The 21,759-nt window shown below is 44.8% G+C and overlaps 1 protein-coding gene across 2 annotated transcripts in view; it reads right to left on the reverse strand.

The window, feature by feature from the left end:
• LOC139543181 (constitutive coactivator of PPAR-gamma-like protein 2) overlaps positions 1–21,759 on the reverse strand; it is a 128,436-nt gene that overhangs the window by 20,133 nt on the left and 86,544 nt on the right. For both annotated transcript variants that reach the window (XM_071349445.1, XM_071349446.1), the window contains exons 9-12: positions 12,080–12,251; positions 11,285–11,534; positions 10,929–11,043; positions 3,303–3,512 (exon numbers count right to left, since the gene is read on the reverse strand). In XM_071349445.1, the coding sequence (XP_071205546.1) occupies positions 3,303–3,512; positions 10,929–11,043; positions 11,285–11,534; positions 12,080–12,251 (747 nt within the window). The remainder of the gene's footprint in view (positions 1–3,302; positions 3,513–10,928; positions 11,044–11,284; positions 11,535–12,079; positions 12,252–21,759) is intronic.

Consider the following 21,759-nt stretch of genomic DNA (forward strand, 5'->3'; position numbering starts at 1 on the left):
GGGAGACACCCTGGACCCAAACTGTTACAGACCTATATCCATCCTGCCCTGCCTATCTAAGGTCTTCGAAAGCCAAGTCAACAAACAGATCACTGACCATCTCGAATCCCACCGTACCTTCTCCGCTGTGCAATCCGGGTTCCGAGCCGGTCACGGGTGCACCTCAGCCACGCTCAAGGTACTAAACGACATCATAACCGCCATCGATAAAAGACATTACTGTGCAGCCGTCTTCATCGACCTGGCCAAGGCTTTCGACTCTGTCAATCACCATATTCTTATCGGCAGACTCAGTAGCCTCGGTTTTTCTAATGACTGCCTTGCCTGGTTCACCAACTACTTTGCAGACAGAGTTCAGTGTGTCAAATCGGAGGGCATGTTGTCCGGTCCTCTGGCAGTCTCTATGGGGGTACCACAGGGTTCAATTCTCGGGCCGACTCTTTTCTCTGTATACATCAATGATGTTGCTCTTGCTGCGAGCGATTCCCTGATCCACCTCTACGCAGACGACACCATTCTATATACTTCCGGCCCTTCCTTGGACACTGTGCTATCTAACCTCCAAACGAGCTTCAATGCCATACAACACTCCTTCCGTGGCCTCCAACTGCTCTTAAACGCTAGTAAAACCAAATGCATGCTTTTCAACCGTTCGCTGCCTGCACCCGCACGCCCGACTAGCATCACCACCCTGGACGGTTCCGACCTAGAATATGTGGACATCTATAAGTACCTAGGTGTCTGGCTAGACTGCAAACTCTCCTTCCAGACTCATATCAAACATCTCCAATCCAAAATCAAATCAAGAATCGGCTTTCTATTCCGCTACAAAGCCTCCTTCACTCACGCCGCCAAACTTACCCTAGTAAAACTGACTATCCTACCGATCCTCGACTTCGGCGATGTCATCTACAAAATAGCTTCCAACACTCTACTCAGCAAACTGGATGCAGTTTATCACAGTGCCATTCGTTTTGTTACTAAAGCACCTTATACGACCCACCACTGCGACCTGTATGCCCTAGTCGGCTGGCCCTCGCTACATGTTCGTCGTCAGACCCACTGGCTCCAGGTCATCTACAAGGCTATGCTAGGTAAAGTGCCGCCTTATCTCAGTTCACTGGTCACGATGGCTACACCCACCCGCAGCACGCGCTCCAGCAGGTGTATCTCACTGATCATCCCTAAAGCTAAAACCTCATTTGGACGCCTTTCCTTCCAGTTCTCTGCTGCCTGCGACTGGAACGAATTGCAAAAATCTCTGAAGTTGGAGACTTTTATCTCCCTCAACAACTTTAAAAATCTGCTATCCGAGCAGCTAACCGATCGCTGCAGCTGTACATAGTCCATCTGTAAACTACCCACCCAATTTACCTACCTCACCCCCCATACTGCTTTTATTTATTTACTTTTCTGCTCTTTTGCACACCAGTATCTCTTCTTGCACATGTTCATCTGATGATTTATCACTCCAGTGTTAATCTGCTAAATTGTAATTATTCGATTTATTGCCTACCTCATGCCTTTTGCACACATTGTATATAGATTCTCTTTTTTTCTACCATGTTATTGACTTGTTTATTGTTTACTCCATGTGTAACTCTGTGTTGTCTGTTCACACTGCTATGCTTTATCTTGGCCAGGTCGCAGTTGCAAATGAGAACTTGTTCTCAACTAGCCTACCTGGTTAAATAAAGGTGAAATAAAAAAATAAAAAAAAAAACCTAACCCTAGACGGCTTGGGCCTAACCCTGACCTAACCCTAGACGGCTTGGGCCTAACCCTGACCTAACCCTAGACGGCTTGGGCCTAACCCTAACCTAACCCTAGACGGCTTGGGCCTAACCCTGACCTAACCCTAGACGGCTTGGGCCTAACCCTGACCTAACCCTAGACGGCTTGGGCCTAACCCTAACCTAACCCTAGACGGCTTGGGCCTAACCCTGACCTAACCCTAGACGGCTTGGGCCTAACCCTGACCTAACCCTAGACGGCTTGGGCCTAACCCTGACCTAACCCTAGACGGCTTGGGCCTAACCCTAACCTAACCCTAGACGGCTTGGGCCTAACCCTAACCTAACCCTAGACGGCTTGGGCCTAACCCTGACCTAACCCTAGACGGCTTGGGCCTAACCCTAACCTAACCCTAGACGGCTTGGGCCTAACCCTGACCTAACCCTAGACGGCTTGGGTTGCAACCTCTCCTCTGGAAACGATGAAATAGTAGGAATAGATTCATGTTAATCATTTTAATATGCTGGTAGCCGTTGTATAAAAGTGATAATGGCCTCAAAACGTGGTTTGGAGGATATATTGTCACGGTTTGCCGGCCCGAGACAAAACAACACCCGTACCATTATATCCTCCAAACCACAGCTTCTCGGGCATTATCACTAAAATAGAATTGTCACTGCTCAGTGGGGAGAACGGCGCTAACTTTGAACGTTAAATGAAATCCCCAGAATTCAAAATACATTTGGGTCCATTTACAAAGCTAACAGACTGAATATCAACATCTACCATGTGCAAAAACGATCTGTTCCTGGTTTCATGGTGTATTCCTGAGTCTTCCCCTTTAAAATAGGGCTAGGGTTAGGACCTAACCCTAACCCCTAACCCCAACCCTGGTTTCATGGTGTATTCCTAACCCTAACCCTAACCCTGGTTTCATGGTGTATTCCTAACCCTAACCCTAACCCTGGTTTCATGGTGTATTCCTAACCCTAACCCCAACCCTGGTTTCATGGTGTATTCCTAACCCTAACCCTAACCCTGGTTTCATGGTGTATTCCTAACCCTAACCCCAACCCTGGTTTCATGGTGTATTCCTAACCCCAACCCCAACCCTGGTTTCATGGTGTATTCCTAACCCTAACCCTAACCCTGGTTTCATGGTGTATTCCTAACCCCAACCCTAACCCTGGTTTCATGGTATATTCCTAACCCCAACCCTGGTTTCATGGTGTATTCCTAACCCTAACCCTAACCCTGGTTTCATGGTGTATTCCTAACCCCAACCCTGGTTTCATGGTGTATTCCTGAGTCTTCCCCTTTAAAATTGCCATAGAAACGCCCCTCAGTCAACACTTAAGTACAAGAATATGAAGGTTATAATATTGTAGAGCATAATCAAATTAATGTTATTTAAGGCAAAACAAAACGATGTTTTAAGATGAAGTTAGTAGCACCCTCTTGCCCCGTTTTCCCCTGCATTCTAGAGCAGGTAGTGAACGCCCTATACGTTGCCATGTTTCTATCCGGCTCCCTAACCGCCGCCCCAGAGAGGGCTCACACACACCCACCTGTCCTTCACACATGTCGAACAGGGCCAGTCGGTCTCGGGCGGCGCGGGCCAGTTTGGTCTGGAACAGTTTCCCGTCGAAGAAGCCCCAGGGGCAGCAGTGTTCCCATGGTAATGGCTGACCACACACGTCGTTGACCAACAGAGCAGTGTCCACGCCCGCCATGAAGAGAGAAGCCAGCTGGACCCCGCGACAGTCTACCTTCTCCACCTACAGAGATACACACAATAAAATATAGTCACTGAACAAAAATACATGCAACAATTTCATGGATTTTACTGAGTTTACAGTTCATAAGAAAATCAGTAAAAATACATTCATTATGCCCTAATCTATGGATTTTACATGACTGGGCAGGGGCACAGCCATGGATCGGCCTGGGAGGGCATAGGCCCACCCACTGGGAGCCAGGTCCAGCCAATCAGACTGAGTTTTGGCAAAAAGGTTTTTTATTACAGACAGAACTACTTCGCAGTTTCGTCAGCTTTCCGGGTGGCTGATCTCAGACGATCCTGGGCTGGCGTGGTTACACGTGGTCTGCGGTTGTGAGGCCGGAAGTACGTACTGCCAAACTCTCTAAAACGACATTGAGGTGGCTTATGGTAGAGAAATGAACATTAAATTATCTGACAACAGCTGTGGGAGACATTCCTGCAGTCAGCATGCCAATTGCATGCTCCTTAAAACTTGAGACATCTGTGGCATTGTGTTGTGTGACAAAACTGCACATTTTAGAGTGGCTTTTAATGGTACCCCAGCACAAGGTGCACCTGTGTAATGACCATGCCGTTAAATCAGCTTCTTGATATGCCACACCTGTCAGGTGGATGGATTATCTTGGCAAAGGAGAAATGCTCACTAACAGGAATGTAAACAAATTTATGCACAACATTTCTGGGATCTTTTATTTCAGCTCATGGGACCAACACTTGTATGTATGAATTCAGTGTGTTACTTGTTTTGCATATGGTTAAGGCCTATATGATCACTACTTTCTAAGAGAACCTTTAACCTGTCTTCTCTTGAGATTAAAGTCATATTTAGCTTTACTGCAAGATATGAATTGCCACAATGACATTTGTTCCTCAAATTAGGTATTTTATTGGCTCTGCTCCTTTGGACACGTAGGGAAAGGAAACCAATGTTCTGTGGGTGGGATTGTCAGAGGAGTGGGCAGGATGTTTGTGAGTCAGAGTTGGTAGGGTTTCAGAGCTGTCAATCAATCACTGTGGGTGGGACTTGAGGGAAGGCTGTTTTCTTTTATCATATTTTGGCCCACAATGAGGCTCTCTCTCCACTACCTATTGTTCCTGCAGTTGGGATTCAACATCTTCAAATGTATTCACAATTTATCTGCAGATAATCGCCAAAAAGCAGTAGTAGCCTACCAGTATGCTAATTAGGGAGCCAAATTAACGGCTTTCTCACTGGTGTGATTCGGTTCCATTTACCTAAAAGATCTATTCAAAAAGAGCTTTTCATTCATGAACAACCCATCACTAGGCTACACTGGCAAGTACTTTAAAATAATACTTTAAAGTACTACTTAAGTCGTTTTTTGGGTGATATCTGTACTCTATCTATATTTTTTGACCACTTTTACTTTACTACATTCCTAAAGAAAATAAATGTACTTTTTACTCCAAACATTTTCCCTGACACCCAAAAGCATTTCGCTACACCCCCAATAACATCTGCTGAACACGTATGTGACCAATAACATCTGCTGAACACGTATGTGACCAATAACATCTGCTGAACACGTATGTGACCAATAAAATGTGATTTGATTCGATTTATATTAGACATTTTGAAAGCAGGACAGGAAAATTGTCTAATTCACCCACTTAAAGAGAAAATCCTTGGTCATCCCTACTGTATCTGATCTGGCGGACTCACTAAACACAAATGTGACTCACCACCTGGATTCTGTCTTATGTAGCAACATTTGAAATGTTTTTCTAACATTGGATAAAAGTAGAGACTCAGAGCTACTAAATGGTATATCAACACTGCAGTTGAGGAACAATGGGAAAGTAATTCTGTTTTAAAAGTTGATCAACTTGTACACTTCCTTTTGAGAAAATGGCCTTTGAATGTGTTGGTATCTAGTGAAGAGCTCTTCTTTGTCTCCACTCATTCAGCATCGTTCACACCCTCTACAGCTTTAGCCCCACCCATCTCGTTTCGCTCTCAGATCGCACACTTGACGCTCTGACCGAGGATTTGTTTACCTCTGGATAACATGAAAACAGACTAACCAGCTCTGCTGGCAACAATTACATTAGGCATCTTTGCAGACGTTTACTGACACCGGCCATATTCAACGGGTGTTGTACACACGTCATGTAACGTTAGCTAACGAGCCAGCCAGCTAACGTTATCTAGTTAAACAACAATAAATACAGTACCAACAATGCCACAGTGCTGGGAGCTAACCAACCAGGTGCAATGTTAGATAGCTAACATTAGGCTCTAACTAGAACAGCACACAGCTCTGGGATACGAATAATAACATCAACCAGGGAGCCAGCCAGCTAACGTTAGCTAGCTAGCTAACAGTACACTTTAGCTTGAAATGAAACCACTTTCTGCAAAAATTTGAAACGTGTAATATCTGAAAATGTAGCTAGCTAACGCTAGACTATCTCACCTGTATACATCATCATGCATGATGGACACATCTCCCTGTCAGGAATGCCATATCACGATTGCCCTTAGTTCGAAGATGTAATCCAGATGTAACTTCTCAGATAGAGTTCAGTGTGTCAAATCAGAGGGCCTGTTGTCTGGACCTCTGGCAGTCTCTATGGGGGTGCCACAGGGTTCAATTCTCGGGCCGACTCTTTTCTCTGTGTACATCAATGATGTCGCTCTTTCTGCTGGTGATTCTCTGATCCACCTCTACGCAGACGACACCATTCTGTATACTTCTGGCCCCTCTTTGGACACTGTGTTAACAAACCTCCAGACGAACTTCAATGCCATACAACACTCCTTCCGTGGCCTCCAACTGCTCTTAAATGCTAGTAAAACTAAATGCGTGCTCTTCAACCGATCGCTGCCCGCACCTGCCCGCCCGTCCAGCATCACTACTCTGGACGGTTCTGACTTAGAATATGTGGACAACTACAAATACCTAGGTGTCTGGTTAGACTGTAAACTCTCCTTCCAGACTCACATTAAGCATCTCTAATCCAAAATTAAATCTAGAATCGGCTTCCTGTTTCGCAACAAAGCATCCTTCACTCATGCTGCTAAACATACCCTCGTAAAACTGACTATCCTACCTATCCTTGACTTCGGGAATGTCATTTACAAAATAGCCTCCAACACTCTACTCAGCAAATTGGATGCAGTCTATCACAGTGCCATCCGTTTTGTTACCAAAGCCCCATATACTACCCACCACTGCGACCTGTATGCTCTCGTTGGCTGGCCCTCGCTACATATTCGTCGCCAAACCCACTGGCTCCAGGTCATCTATAAGTATTTTCTAGGTAAAGCCCCGCCTTATCTCAGCTCACTGGTCACCATAGCAACACCCACCCATAGCACACGCTCCAGCAGGTATCTCACTGGTCACCCCCAAAGCCAACTCCTCCTTTGGCCGCCTTTCCTTCCAGTTCTCTGCTGCCAACGACTTGAAAGAATTGCAAAAATCACTAAAGCTGGAGACTTCTATCTCCCTCACTAACTTTAAGCATCAGCTGTCAGAGCAGCTTACTGATCACTGCACCTGTACACAGCCCATCTGTAAATAACCCACCCAACTACCTCATCCCCATATTGTAATTTATTTTTGCTCTTTTGCACACCAGTATCTCTACTTTCACATCATCTGCACATCTATCACTCCAGTGTTAATGCTAAAATGTAATTATTTCGCCACTATGGCCTATTTATCGCCTTACCTCCCTTATCTTACCTCATTTAGACACACAGTATATATATTTTTCTCTTGTGTTATTGACTGTACGTTTGTTTATGTGTAACTCTGTGTTGTTTTTGTCGCACTGCTTTGCTTTATCTTGGCCAGGTCGCAGTTGTAAATGAGAACTTGTTCTCAACTGGTCTACCTGGTTAAATAAAGGTGAAAGGCTTGAGCTCCACTGCATCCTGTTTCCATTGATCATCCTTGAGATGTTTCTACAACTTGATTGGAGTCCACCTGTGGTAAATGCCTTTGATTGGACATGATTTGGAAAGGCACACACCTGTCTGTATAAGGTCCCAAAGTTGACAGTGCATGTCAGAGCAAAAACCAAGACATGAGGTCGAAGGAATTGTCCGTAGAGCTCCGAGACAGGATTGTGTCGAGGCGCACATCTGAGGAAGGGTCCAAAAACATTTCTGCAGGATTGAAGGTCTGCATGAACACAGTGGCCTCCATCATTCTTAAAAGGAAGAAGTTTGGAACCACCAACATTCTTCCCAGAGTTGCCCTCCGGCCAAACTGGTCAAGAACTACAGGAAACGTATGATCTCTGTAATTGCATATTAAGGTTTCTGTACCAAATATTAAGTTCTGCTTTTCTGATGTATCAAATACTTATGTCATGCAATAAAATGCAAATGAATTACTTAAAAACCATACAATGTGATTTTCTAGATTTTTGTTTTAGATTCCGTCTCTCACAGTTGAAGTGTACCTATGATAAAAATGGCAGACCTCTACATGCTTTGTAAGTAGGAAAACCTAAAATCGGCAGTGTATCAAATACTTGTTCTCCCCACTGTAGGTTATCGTGAATATATCCACTCTAAAATCCCATATCGGTTATCGTGAATATTTCCACTGTAAAATCCCATATCGGTTAGTGAGAATTTCCACTCTAAAATCCCATATCGGTTATCGTGAATATATCCACTCTAAAATCCCATATCGGTTATCGTGAATATTTCCACTGTAAAATCCCATATCGGTTATCGTGAATATTTCCACTGTAAAATCCCATATCGGTTATTGTGAGAATTTCCACTCTAAAATCCCATATCGGTTATCGTGAATATTTCCACTCTAAAATCCCATATCGGTTATCGTGAATATTTCCACTGTAAAATCCCATATCGGTTATTGTGAGAATTTCCACTCTAAAATCCCATATCGGTTATCGTGAATATATCCACTCTAAAATCCCATATCGGTTATCGTGAATATTTCCACTGTAAAATCCCATATCGGTTATTGTGAGAATTTCCACTCTAAAATCCCATATCGGTGAATATTTCCACTCTAAAATCCCATATCAGTGAATATATCCACTCTAAAATCCCATATCGGTTATCGTGAATATTTCCACTGTAAAATCCCATATCGGTTATCGTGAATATTTCCACTGTAAAATCCCATATCGGTTATTGTGAGAATTTCCACTCTAAAATCCCATATCGGTTATCGTGAATATTTCCACTCTAAAATCCGATATCGGTTATCGTGAATATTTCCACTGTAAAATCCCATATCGGTTATCGGTGAATATTTCCACTCTAAAATCCCATATCGGTTATCGTGAATATTTCCACTGTAAAATCCCATATCGGTTATCGGTGAATACATCCACTGTAAAATCCCATGTCGGTGAATATTTCCACTGTAAAATCCCATGTCGGTTAACGTGAATATTTCCATTCTAAAATCTGAAGTTAAAAAAATTCACTGTCTTAGGTCAGTTAGGATCACCACTTTATTTTAAGAATGTGAAATGTCAGAATAATAGTAGAGAGAATGACTTATTTCTGCTTTTATTTCTTTCATCACATTCCCAGTGGGTCAGAAGTTTAAATACTCAATTAGTATTTGGTAGCATTGCCTTTAAATTGTTTAACTTGGGTCAAACTTTTCGGGTAGCCTCCACAAGCATCTCACAATAAGTTTTGTGAATTTTTGTCCATTCCTCCTGACAGAGCTGGTGTAACTGAGTCAGGTTTGTAGGCCTCCTTGCTCAAACATGCTTTTTTAGTACTGCTCACACATTTTCTATAGGATTGAGGTCAGGGCTTTGTGATGGCCACTCCCAATACCTTGACTTTGTTGTCCTTAAGCCATTTTGCCACAACTTTGGAAGTATGCTTGGGGTCATTGTCCATTTGGAAGACTCATTTGCAACCAAGCTTTAACTTCCTGACTGATGTCTTGAGATGTTGCTTCAATATATCCACATAATTTCCCCACCTCATGATGCCATCTATTTTGTGAAGTGCACCAGTCCCTCCTGCAGCAAAGCACCCCCACAACATGATGCTGCCACCCCCATGCTTCACGGTTGGGATGGTGTTCTTCGGCTTGCAAGCGTCCCCCTTTTTCCCGCCAAACTTAACGATGGTCATTAGGCCAAACAGTTCTGTTTTTGTTTAATCAGACCAGAGGACATTTCTCCAAAAAGTACGATCTTTGTCCCCATGTGCAGTTGCAAACCGTAGTCTGGCTTTTTTATGGCGGTTTCAGAGCAGTGGCTTCTTCCTTGCTGAGCGGCCTTTCAGGTTATGTTGATATAAGACTCGTTTTACTGTGGATATAGATACTTTTGTACCTGTTTCCTCCAGCATCTTCACAAGGTACTTTGCTGTTGTTCTGGGATTGATTTGCACTTTTCGCACCAAAGTATGTTCATCTCTAGGAGACAGAAAGCGTCTCCTTCCTGAGTGATATTTTTCTGAGGTCTTGGCTGATTTCTTTTGATTTTCCCATGATGTCAAGCAAAGAGGCACTGAGTTAGAAGGTAGGCCTTGAAATACATCCACAGGTACACCTCCAATTTACTGACATTATGTCAGAAGCTTCTAAAGCCAGGACATCATTTTCTGGAATTTTCTAAGCTGTTCAAAGGCACAGTAAACTTAGTGTATGTAAACTTCTGACCCACTGGAATTGTCATACATTGAACTCTAAGTGAAATAATCTGCCTGTAAACAATTGTTGGAAAAATGACTTGTGTCATGCCCAAAGTAGATTTCCTAACAGACTTGCCAAAACTATAGTTTGTTAACAAGAAATTTGTGGAGTGGTTGAAAAACGAGTTTTAATGACTCCAACCTAAGTGTATGTCAACTTCCGACTTCAACTGTACATATTACCTCCACTACCAACACTGATGCTAATCTGTTTATAATATATCACTTTACCCCTACCTACATGTACATATTACCTCCACTACCAACACTGATGCTAATCTGTTTATAATATATCACTTTACCCCTACCTACATGTTACCTCCACTACCAACACTGATGCTAATCTGTTTATTATATATCACTTTACCCCTACCTACATATTACCTCCACTACCAACACTGATGCTAATCTGTTTAATATATATCACTTTACCCCTACCTACATGTACATATTACCTCCACTACCAACACTGATGCTAATCTGTTTATTATATATCACTTTACCCCTATCTACATATACATATTACCTCCACTACCTGGTACCCCTGCACATTGACTCTGCATTTTTGTGAAAGGGCTCGTAAGCATTTTACAGTCAAGTCTACACCGTTGTATTTGGTGCATGTGACAAATAACATTTGATTTGCCTTGATTTGCGTGGTGCCAGTCAAGTTGAAATAGGCTTTACGATGTCGTCACCATGGATATCTGATGGTAATATGGGTGTTGTTACCTTGAGTTCCTGTAGCTGGTCTGGTTCGTAGAGCTGGTTAGAGACTGCCTGGGCCAGGAAGGCATCTAACTCATGTCTCTGTAGAATACCACCACCTGGCCACTGCATCATATACCTGAAGAACATCACACACACACACCTGTTATCACACACACACCTGTTTACATCACACACACATCTAACACATCTCTGTGGAATCCTACCACCTGGCCACTGCATCATATACCTGAAGAACATCACACACACACCTGTTTACATCACACACACCTGTTTACATCACACACACGTCTAACACATCTCTGTGGAATCCTACCACCTGGCCACTGCATCATATACCTGAAGAAAGACAGTCTCACCTGAGCACGCAGCACATGAGCAGAAGGTGTTGCGGGACCTGAGCAGGGTTGAGTAGGGCAGGACAGTCAGAGCGGAGACAGGCTAGGAAAGCTCTGGTCCTCCGGGAGCGATCTTCACTGGCTCTACCAAGCCACAGCCTCCGCAGGTTAGGACAGGTCCACTCTCTGAAGCACAGAGCTGGGACCAGCTCCGGGGTCAGGGCCGACTTCGACTTCCCACTGGACCACTCCTTCACTATCACTGGAGGAACTGCAGGAGGAGACAATGAGAAGAACACGTTCTCTTTTACAATAACAACCTAACCAACAAGATAAACAAATGAGCTGTGCAGCAAAGCAGACATGTGACCGGGCTAGACAAAGCAGACAGGTGACCGGGCTAGACAAAGCAGACAGCTGACCGGGCTAGACAAAGCAGACAGGTGACCGGGCTAGACAAAGCAGACAGGTGACCGGGCTAGACAAAGCAGACAGGTGACCGGGCTAGACAAAGCAGACAGGTGACCGGGCTAGACAAAGCAGACAGGTGACCGGGCTAGACAAAGCAGACAGGTGACCGGGCTAGACAAAGCAGACAGGTGACCGGGCTAGACAAAGCAGACAGGTGACCGGGCTAGACAAAGCAGACAGGTGACCGGGCTAGACAAAGCAGACAGGTGACCGGGCTAGACAAAGCAGACAGGTGACCGGGCTAGACAAAGCAGACAGGTGACCGGGTTAGACAAAGCAGACAGGTGACCGGGCTAGACAAAGCAGACCATTAGCCCAGCTCTTTCCCCTCCCTCCTTCCCTCACCTTCGAGGGGTCCTCTGTTGCGCATGGCGAGTCTCTCGAGGCGTCGGTGTGTTTCGGCTAGGCTGAAGAGGACCCCATAGCTGTACTGTCTGGCTGCTCTGAACAGCAGAGAGGCTGGAGGCAGTTCACTGTTACAATCATCTTCTATACACACGGCCATCTTCATCTCTCCCTGAGAGAGAGAGAGAAAGAAAGACGCAGTCATGCAGACGAACATCTCCTGACTTGTTATAACTTTCTGGTTGTTAAGAGTGAGATTAACAAGATTAAATTAGCAAAGAATATAGGTAATTCAATTGTACACAGGAGAAAACCATTAATCTTTTAACTCACAATGTCAATCTTAATCGTGCTAGCTAGCCACATTTAAAATAGTCAGCTAGTTTACTGGCTAGCTCCAACTGTTTACTGGTGGTAACCAAAGCAACACGGCCACTGAGGCAGTGCTAGCAGCACCAGCATAGAGACTTCCCCCCCTTTTTGAATTTCCAGCAGAAATATAATCAGAGATGGGAAGAATCAATTTGAAACACAAAATTCTGAGGGAGAACCCGGAAACCTTCTTTGCCGACTGGTCACACAACAGGACTGTTACAAACCTGTTATTTTACAGACCACAAGACTGCCTGGCATACAGCTGTAACCAGGCATTTCAGCGATACAAAGAAAGGCATCTGCAGCTCTTCTGTGCAGGACTTCCCCTCACCTCAGGCACTCCAACAACAGGAGCCCAGATCCACTCAACAGGTCTATCCTCTCCTCTGCCTGCCTACGACCACCAGAGCAAAGACCACACCACCTCCAGACTGCTGAGAGACGGGCTGGCTCTGTTAGAGGTATGGGTTACTGAGCTGAAGGAGCAGTCTCTCAGCTACACCACCTCCAGCCTGCTGAGAGACAGGCTGGCTCTGTTAGAGGTATGGGTTACTGAGCTGAAGGAGCAGTCCCCCAGCTACACCACCTCCAGACTGCTGAGAGACAGGCTGGCTCTGTTAGAGGTATGGGTTACTGAGCTGAAAGAGCAGTCCCCCAGCTACACCACCTCCAGACTGCTGAGAGACAGGCTGGCTCTGTTAGAGGTATGGGTTACTGAGCTGAAGGAGCAGTCCCCCAGCTACACCACCTCCAGACTGCTGAGAGACAGGCTGGCTCTGTTAGAGGTATGGGTTACTGAGCTGAAGGAGCAGTCCCCCCAGCTACACCACCTCCAGACTGCTGAGAGACAGGCTGGCTCTGTTAGAGGTATGGGTTACTGAGCTGAAGGAGCAGTCCCCCAGCTACACCACCTCCAGACTGCTGAGAGACAGGCTGGCTCTGTTAGAGGTATGGGTTACTGAGCTGAAGAGAGCCTTACCACAGCTCTTGAGGAGGTAAAGGTCACCATGAGGAGAGAGCCTTACCACAGCTCTTGAGGAGGTAAAGGTCACCATGAGGAGAGCACCATACAGCAGTATGGACCGGTATGTTAGCTACGCTATCCTTATGAACTACATAGCATATCATTACAGCAGTATGGACCGGTATGTTAGCTACGCTGTCCTTATGAACTACATAGCATATCATTACAGCAGTATGGACCGGTATGTTAGCTACGCTATCCTTATGAACCACATAGCATATCATTACAGCAGTATGGACCGGTATGTTAGCTACGCTGTCCTTATGAACCACATAGCATATCATTACAGCAGTATGAACCGGTATGTTAGCTACGCTGTCCTTAGGAACCACATAGCATATCATTACTGCAGTATGGACCGGTATGTTAGCTAGCTACTCTGTCCTTATGAACCACATAGCATATCATTACAACAGTATGAACCGGTATGTTAGCTAGCTACGCTGTCCTTATGAACCACATAGCATATCATTACAGCAGTATGGACCGGTATGTTAGCTACGCTGTCCTTATGAACTACATAGCATATCATTACAGCAGTATGGACCGGTATGTTAGCTACGCTGTCCTTATGAACTACATAGCATATCATTACAGCAGTATGGACCGGTATGTTAGCTACGCTGTCCTTATGAACCACATAGCATAGCATTACAGCAGTTTGAGCACAGCCAGATGACACTAGGGAGAGGAGCCACCTCCGGATGACACTAGGGAGAGGAGCCACCTCCGGATGACACTAGGGAGAGGAGCCACCTCCGGATGACACTAGGGAGAGGAGCCACCTCCGGATGACACTAGGGAGAGGAGCCACCTCCGGATGACACTAGGGAGAGGGGCCACCTCCGGATGACACCAGGGAGAGGGGCCACCTCCGGATGACACCAGGGAGAGGAGCCACCTCCGGATGACACCAGGGAGAGGAGCCACCTCCGGATGACACCAGGGAGAGGAGCCACCTCCGGATGACACCAGGGAGAGGAGCCACCTCCGGATGACACCAGGGAGAGGAGCCACCTCCGGATGACACCAGGGAGAGGAGCCACCTCCGGATGACACCAGGGAGAGGAGCCACCTCCGGATGACACCAGGGAGAGGGGCCACCTCCGGATGACACCAGGGAGAGGGGCCACCTCCGGATGACACCAGGGAGAGGAGCCACCTCCGGATGACACTAGGGAGAGGAGCCACCTCCGGATGACACTAGGGAGAGGAGCCACCTCCGGATGACACTAGGGAGAGGAGCCACCTCCGGATGACACTAGGGAGAGGAGCCACCTCCGGATGACACTAGGGAGAGGAGCCACCTCCGGATGACACTAGGGAGAGGAGCCACCTCCTCCTCCTCGGCCCCGCCAGCATGCTTACCGTTCACCACAGACCCGGTACTCACCACCTCAGCCAGAAATCTTACCGTTCCCCAGACCCGGTACTCACCACCTTCTCCTCAGCCAGAAATCTTACCGTTCCCCAGACCCGGTACTCACCACCTCAGTCAGAAAGCTTAGCATTCCCCACAGACCCGTCACTCACCTCCTCCACTGGAGTCTAGGTTACTACAGCAACCTACCTCTGGTCATTCAGCCCAGCTTTAACCCCACCCGCCAACTAGCTCCCTCCCTCATCCTTCTGTCTCAGCGGGCTGTAAACCACCACTTGGCCAGGCTCTGTCTTCTAAGCCGGGACCCCCAACAGTAGCCTGCCCCCAAAACGAGTTAACGGCAGGTGGCGCTTGTCTCTCTGGGCATGCCAACTACTTGAGCTTGACCCTCGCATTAAGGAGAAGTCCTCCTGTTTTATAAGCCTACTATAAGTAGCGTCTATGCAGCCAAGACAAAGATAAACGTGGTCAGAGCCTGAAATAACTGTATACAATACAATCGAGGTGAGGGTGTTGGAAACGCTTTTGGCAGTTAATCTGCTTCTGTTCTGTGGGTGGCACAGTGGGATCTTTTTAAAGGATGGGGCTCGATCCCTCAGAGTCCCTGGGATCCAGGTGGTCAGCCAGTCACTGGGACGACTTGGGATCCAGGTGGACAGGGGTGGACAGCCAGTCACTGGGACGACTTGGGATCCAGGTGGACAGGGGTGGTCTGCCAGTCACTGGGACGACAACCCAAATTGGGATGGGGGGAGCATTTAGCGGGTGGAATAGTAGAGAACAATTGGAGCTTTACTCAGTAGCAGTGCAAATACCATGATACCGCTATATGGACACTCAATCAGTATGGTACTTTTTAATGGTTTACAAACATTTATTATGATCAATAGAATTGAAAATTGTATCGCATTATGGTAAATGGTGAAAAAAGTATAGCCAATTAAAATTGTAATGGCTTAGCAGATAATAAGAAAAGACGGTCAGTATTTACCTGGCTAAAAGAGAAGGAATATAATATCCATTGTTGCCAGGAAACTCATTCAATTATTTTAAAAATAATTGTGTGGAAAAAACACTGGGGGGGTAAAATCTATGAGCAAAGAAACTCAAAAGGGGTGATGACATGAACAACTTTTATCTGAATGTGCAAATTGTTCAGAGCTGAAAGTTAGCAACTTGTAAGTCGCTCTGGATAAGAGCGTCTGCTAAATGACTTAAATGTAAATGTTAAAGTTAGATGGACAGAGGAACTTAAAACAGACTTTTCCCAACATAATATACAGTGCATTCGGAAAGTATTCAGACCCCTTCACTTTTCCCACATTTTGTTACAGCATTAATCTAAAATGTATGAAATAATGTTTTCACCCCTCAATCTAAACACCAGATAATGACAAAGAGAAAACAGGTTAAAAAAAAAATGAAAATGTAAATAAAAAAACTAATTATAAATACCTCATTTACAGGTGAAGTCAGAAGTTTACATACACTAAAACTCGTTTTTCAACAACTCCACAAATGTCTTGTTAACAAACTATAGTTTTGGCAAGTCGGTTAGGACATCTACTTTGTGCATGACAAGTAATTTTTCCAACAATTGTTTACAGATAGATTATTTCACTTATAATTCACTGTATCACAATTCCAGTGGGTCAGAAGTTTACATACACTAAGTTGACTGTGCCTTTAAACAGCTTGGAAAATTCCAGAAAATTATGTCATGGCTTTAGAAGCTTCTGACATAATGTCAGTAAATTGGAGGTGTACCTGTGGATGTATTTCAAGGCCTACCTTCAAACTCAGTGCCTCTTTGCTTGACATCATGAGAAAATCAAAAGAAATCAGCTAAGACCTCAGAAAAAAAAATTGTAGACCTCCACAAGTCTGGTTCATCCTTGGGAGCAATTTCCAAACGCAGGAAGGTACCACGTTAATCTGTACAAACACCATGGGACCACGCAGCCGTCATACCGCTCAGGAAGGAGACGCGTTCTGTCTCCTAGAGATGAACGTACTTTGGTGCGAAAAGTGCAAATCAAACCCAAAACAGCAAAGGACCTTGTGAAGATGCTGGAGGAAACAGGTACAAAAGTATCTATATCCACAGTAAAACGAGTCCTATATCGACATAACCTGAAAGGCCGCTCAGCAAGGAAGAAGCCACTGCTACAAAACCGGCATAAAAAAGCCAGACTACGTTTTGCAACTGCACATGGGGACAAAGATCGTACTTTTTTGAGAAATGTCCTCTGGTCTGATGAAACAAAAATAGAACTGTTTGGTCATAATGACCATCGTTATGTTTGGAGGAAAAAGGGGGAGGCTTGCAAGCTGCAGAACACCATCCCAACTGTGAAGCACGGGGGTGGCAGGTTCATGTTGTGGGGGTGCTCTGCTCTAGGAGGGACTGTAGGAAAATGAGGTAGGAAAATTGTGTGGATATTTTGAAGCAACATTTCAAGACATCAGTCAGGAAGTTAAAGCTTGGTCGCAAATGAGTCTTCCAAATGGACAATGACCCCAAGCATACTTCCAAAGTTGTGGCAAAATGGCTTAAGGACAACAAAGTGAAGGTATTGGAGTGGCCATCACAAAGACCTGACCTCAATCCTATAGAAAATTTGTGGGCAGAACTGAAAAAGCGTGTGCGAGCAAGGAGGCCTACAAACCTGACTCAGTTACACCAGCTCTGTCAGGAGGAATGGGCCAAAATTCACCCAACTTATTTTGGGAAGTTTGTGGAATGCTACCCGAAACGTTTGACCCAAGTTATTTAAAGGCAATGCTACCAAATACTAATTGAGTGTATGTAAACTTCTGACCCACTGAGAAAGTGATGAAATAAATAAAAGCTGAAATAAATCACTCTGCTATTATTCTGACATTTCACATTCTTAAAATGAAGTGGTGATCCTAACTGACCTAAGACAGGGAATTTTTACTAGGATTAAATGTCAGGAATGGTGAAAAACTGAGTTTGAATGTATTTGGCTAAGGTGCATATAAACTTCTGACTTCAACTGTATATACAGGACCAGTCAAAAGTTTGGACACACCTACTCATTCAAGGGTTATTCTTTATTTTTTTACTATTTTCTACATTGTAGAATAATAGTGAAGACATCAACTATGAAATAACACATGGAATCATGTAGTAACCAAAAAAGTGTTAAACAAATCAAAATATATTTTATATTTGAGATTCTTCGAAGTAGCCAACCTTTTGCCTTGACAGCTTTGCACACTCTTGGTATTCTCTCAACCAGCTTCATGAGATAGTCACCTGGAATGCATTTCAATTAACAGGTGTGCCTTGTCAAAAGTTTATTTGTGGAATTTATTTCCTTCTTAATGTGTTTGAGCCAATCATTTGTTGTGACGAGGTAGGGGTGGTATACAGAAGATATCCCTATTTGGTAAAAGACCAAGTCCATATTATGGCTAGAACAACTCAAATAAACAGAGAGAAACAACAGTCCATCATTATTTTAAGACATAAGGTCAGTCAATGTCAAATGTCAAGAACTTTGAAAGATTCTTCAAGTGTAACTTCATTAGAGTTAAATGCACCTCAGATTGCAGCCTAAATAAATGCTTCACAGAGTTCAAGTAACAGACACATCTCAACATCAACTGTTCAGAGGAGACTGCGTGAATCAGGCCTTCATGGTCGAATTGCTGCAAAAGAAACCACTACTAAAAGGACACCAATAATAAGAAGAGACTTGCTTGGTCAAAGACATACGAGCAAAGGACATTAGACCGGTGGAAATCTGTCCTTTGGTCTGACGAGTCCAAATTTGAGATTTTTGGTTCCAAACGCTGTGTCTTTGTGAGACGCAGAGTAGGTGAACGGATGATCTCCGCATGTGTGGTTCCCACCGTGAAGCATGGAGGAGGAGGTGTGATGGGGCTTTGCTGGTGACACTGATTTACTTAGAATTCAAGGCACACTTAACCAGCATTGCTACCACAGTATTCTACAGTGATACGCCATCCCATCTGGTTTGCGCTTAGTGGGACTATCATTTGTTTTTCAACAGGACAATGGCCCAACACTTATCCAGGCTGTTTAAGGGCTATTTGACCAAGACGGAGAGTGATGGAGTGCTGCATCAGATGACCTGGCCTCCACAATCACTTGACCTCAACCCAATTGAGATGGTTTGGGATGAGTTGGGACCGCAGAGTGAAGGAAAAGCAGCCAACAAGTGCTCAGCATATGTGGGAACTCCTTCAAGACTGTTGGAAAAGCATTCCAGGTGAAGCTGGTTGAGAGAATGCCAAGAGTGTGTCTGTCATCAAGGCAAAGGGTGGCTATTTGAAGAATCTCAAATATATTTAGATTTGTTTAACACTTTTTTGGTTATTACATGATTCCATATGTGTTATTTCATAGTTGATGTTGTCAGGATTTGGCCAGGATTGTTCCGGTTTTGGTCACTAGATGCCCCCATTGGGCTTTTTTGACCCTTTTGTTTTCCCTTATTTCCAGTTATTATTTGAACCTGTGCCTCGTTTCCCTTGTATGTATTTAAACCCTTAGTTTTCCTCAGTTCTTTGCTCTGTGTTTGCATGTTAGCACCCAGCCCCAGCCATGCTGTGAACTTTTGTTACTCCAGTTGGACTCTCTTGTGGTACTCTGTTTTTGTTCTCGTTTATTTATTTATTTTTGATTTTTCTTTAGATTTTTTTCCCCTGCTGTACTTACCACTTTTGTGGATTTACCTTGTGACTTGGAGGATATACCTTTTTTCTCTTGGAATTACTTTTGACGTTGTGGATTTATATTTTTGCCTGAAGTACTTTCCTTTTTATTTTTATTAAAACACCGTCTCAAGTACTGATGTGTCTGCCTCATCTTCTGGGTTCTGCCGACTATTAGTGGCTCAGTTTGCTAAGTGACTGTTTCTCTCACCGGAGACCCGAGTTCGTAACCGGGTCCTGACAGATGTTTTCACTATTATTCTACAATCTCAAAAAAATTAAATTAAGAAAAACCCTTGAATGAGGAGGTGTGTCCAAATCTTTGACTGGTACTGTAAGAATCCAGCCCCTTTGCTATGAGACTTGAAATTGAGCTCAGGTGCATCCTGTTTCCATTTTATTTTACCTTTATTTAACTAGGCAGGTCAGTTAAGAACAACTTCTTATGTACAATGACGGCCTAGTTAACACGGTGGGTTAACTGCCTTGTTCAGGGGCAGAACGACAGATTTGTACCTTGTCAGCTCGGGATTCGATCTTTGCAACCTTTTGGTTACTAGTCCAACGCTCTAACCACTAGGCTACCTGCCGCCCCTGATCCATCGATTATCCTTGAGATGTTTCTACAACTTGATTGGAGTCCACCTGTGGTAAATTCAATTGATTGGACATGATTAGGAAAGGCATACACCTGTCTATATAAGGTTCCACAGTTGACAGTGCATGTCAGAGCAAAAACCAAGCCATGAGGTCAAAATAATTGTACGTAGAGCTCCGAGACAGGATTGTGTCGAGGCACAGATCTGGGGAAGGGTACCAACATTTCTGCAGCATTGAAGGTCAAGAACACAGTGGCCTCCATCATTCTTAAATGGAAGAAGTTTGTAACCACCAAGACTCTTCCTTGAGCTGGCAGCCCGGCCAAACTGAGCAATCGGGGTCGTCACTCTGATAGAGCTCCAGAGTTCCTCTGTGGAGATGGGAGAATCTTCCAGAAGGACAAACATCTCTGCAGCACTCCACCAATCAGGCCGTTATAGTAGCGTGGCCAGACACAAGCCAGTCCTCAGTAAAAGGCACATGACAGTCCGCTTGGAGTTTGCCAAAGGGCACCTAAAGGACTCTCAGACCATGAGAAGCAAGATTCTCTGGTCTGATGAAACTAAGATGGAACTCTTTGGCCTGAATGTCAAGCATCAAGTCTGGAGGAAACTGGGCACCGTCCCTAAAGTGAGGCATGGTGGTGGCAGCATCATGCTGTGGGGATGTTTTTCAGCAGCAGGGACTGGGAGACTAGTCAGGATCAAGGGAAAGACGGACTGAGCAAAGTACAGAGAGATCCTAGATGAAAGCGCTCAGGACCTCAGACTGGGGTGAAGGTTCACCTTTCAACAGGACAGTAACCCGAAGCAGACAGCCAAGACAACGCAGGAGTGGCTTCGGGACACGTCTCTGAATGTCCTTGAGTGGCCCAGCCAGAGCCCGGACTTGAACCCGACTGAACGTCTCTGGAGATCTGAAAATAGCTGTGTAGCGAGGCTCCCCATCCAACTTGACAGAGCTTGAGAGGATCTGCAGAGAAGAATGGGAAAAATTCCCAAATACAGGTGTGCCAAGCTTGTAGCGTCATACTCAAGACGACGCAAGGCTGTAATCGCTGCCAAAGGTGCTTCAACAAAGTACTGAGTAAAGGGTCTGAATACTAAATGTGATATTTCAGTTTATTTTATATACATTATATACAGTTTCTGATTTGTCATTATTGTGTTGAGGGGGGAAAAAATGTAATCAATTTTAGAATAAGGCTGTAATGTAATGAAATTTGGAAAAAGTTGAGGGGTCTGAATACTTTCCGCATGCACTGTATCAACACGTACGGTACGGTCACAAGACGCAGGCCTCCTTATTGTCCCTAGAATTTCTAAGCTGGAGGCAGGGCTTTCTCCTACAAAGCTACATTTTTATGGAATGGTCTGCCTACCCATGTGAGAGACTCAGTCCCTTGCTGTCTCTGCCTGGCCGGCTCCCCTCTCTCCACTGGGATTCTCTGCCTCTGACCCTATTATGGGGGCTGAGTCACTGGCTTACTAGTGCTCTTCCATGCCGTCCCTAGGAGGGGTGCATCACATCTTGCCAGGCTTTTTTCCACTATACTCTACTTGAATGGGTTGAGTCACTGACGTGATCTTCCTG

The sequence above is a fragment of the Salvelinus alpinus genome, chromosome 17, assembly GCF_045679555.1.
Source record: "Salvelinus alpinus chromosome 17, SLU_Salpinus.1, whole genome shotgun sequence".
Taxonomy (NCBI): Eukaryota; Metazoa; Chordata; class Actinopteri; order Salmoniformes; family Salmonidae; genus Salvelinus; species Salvelinus alpinus.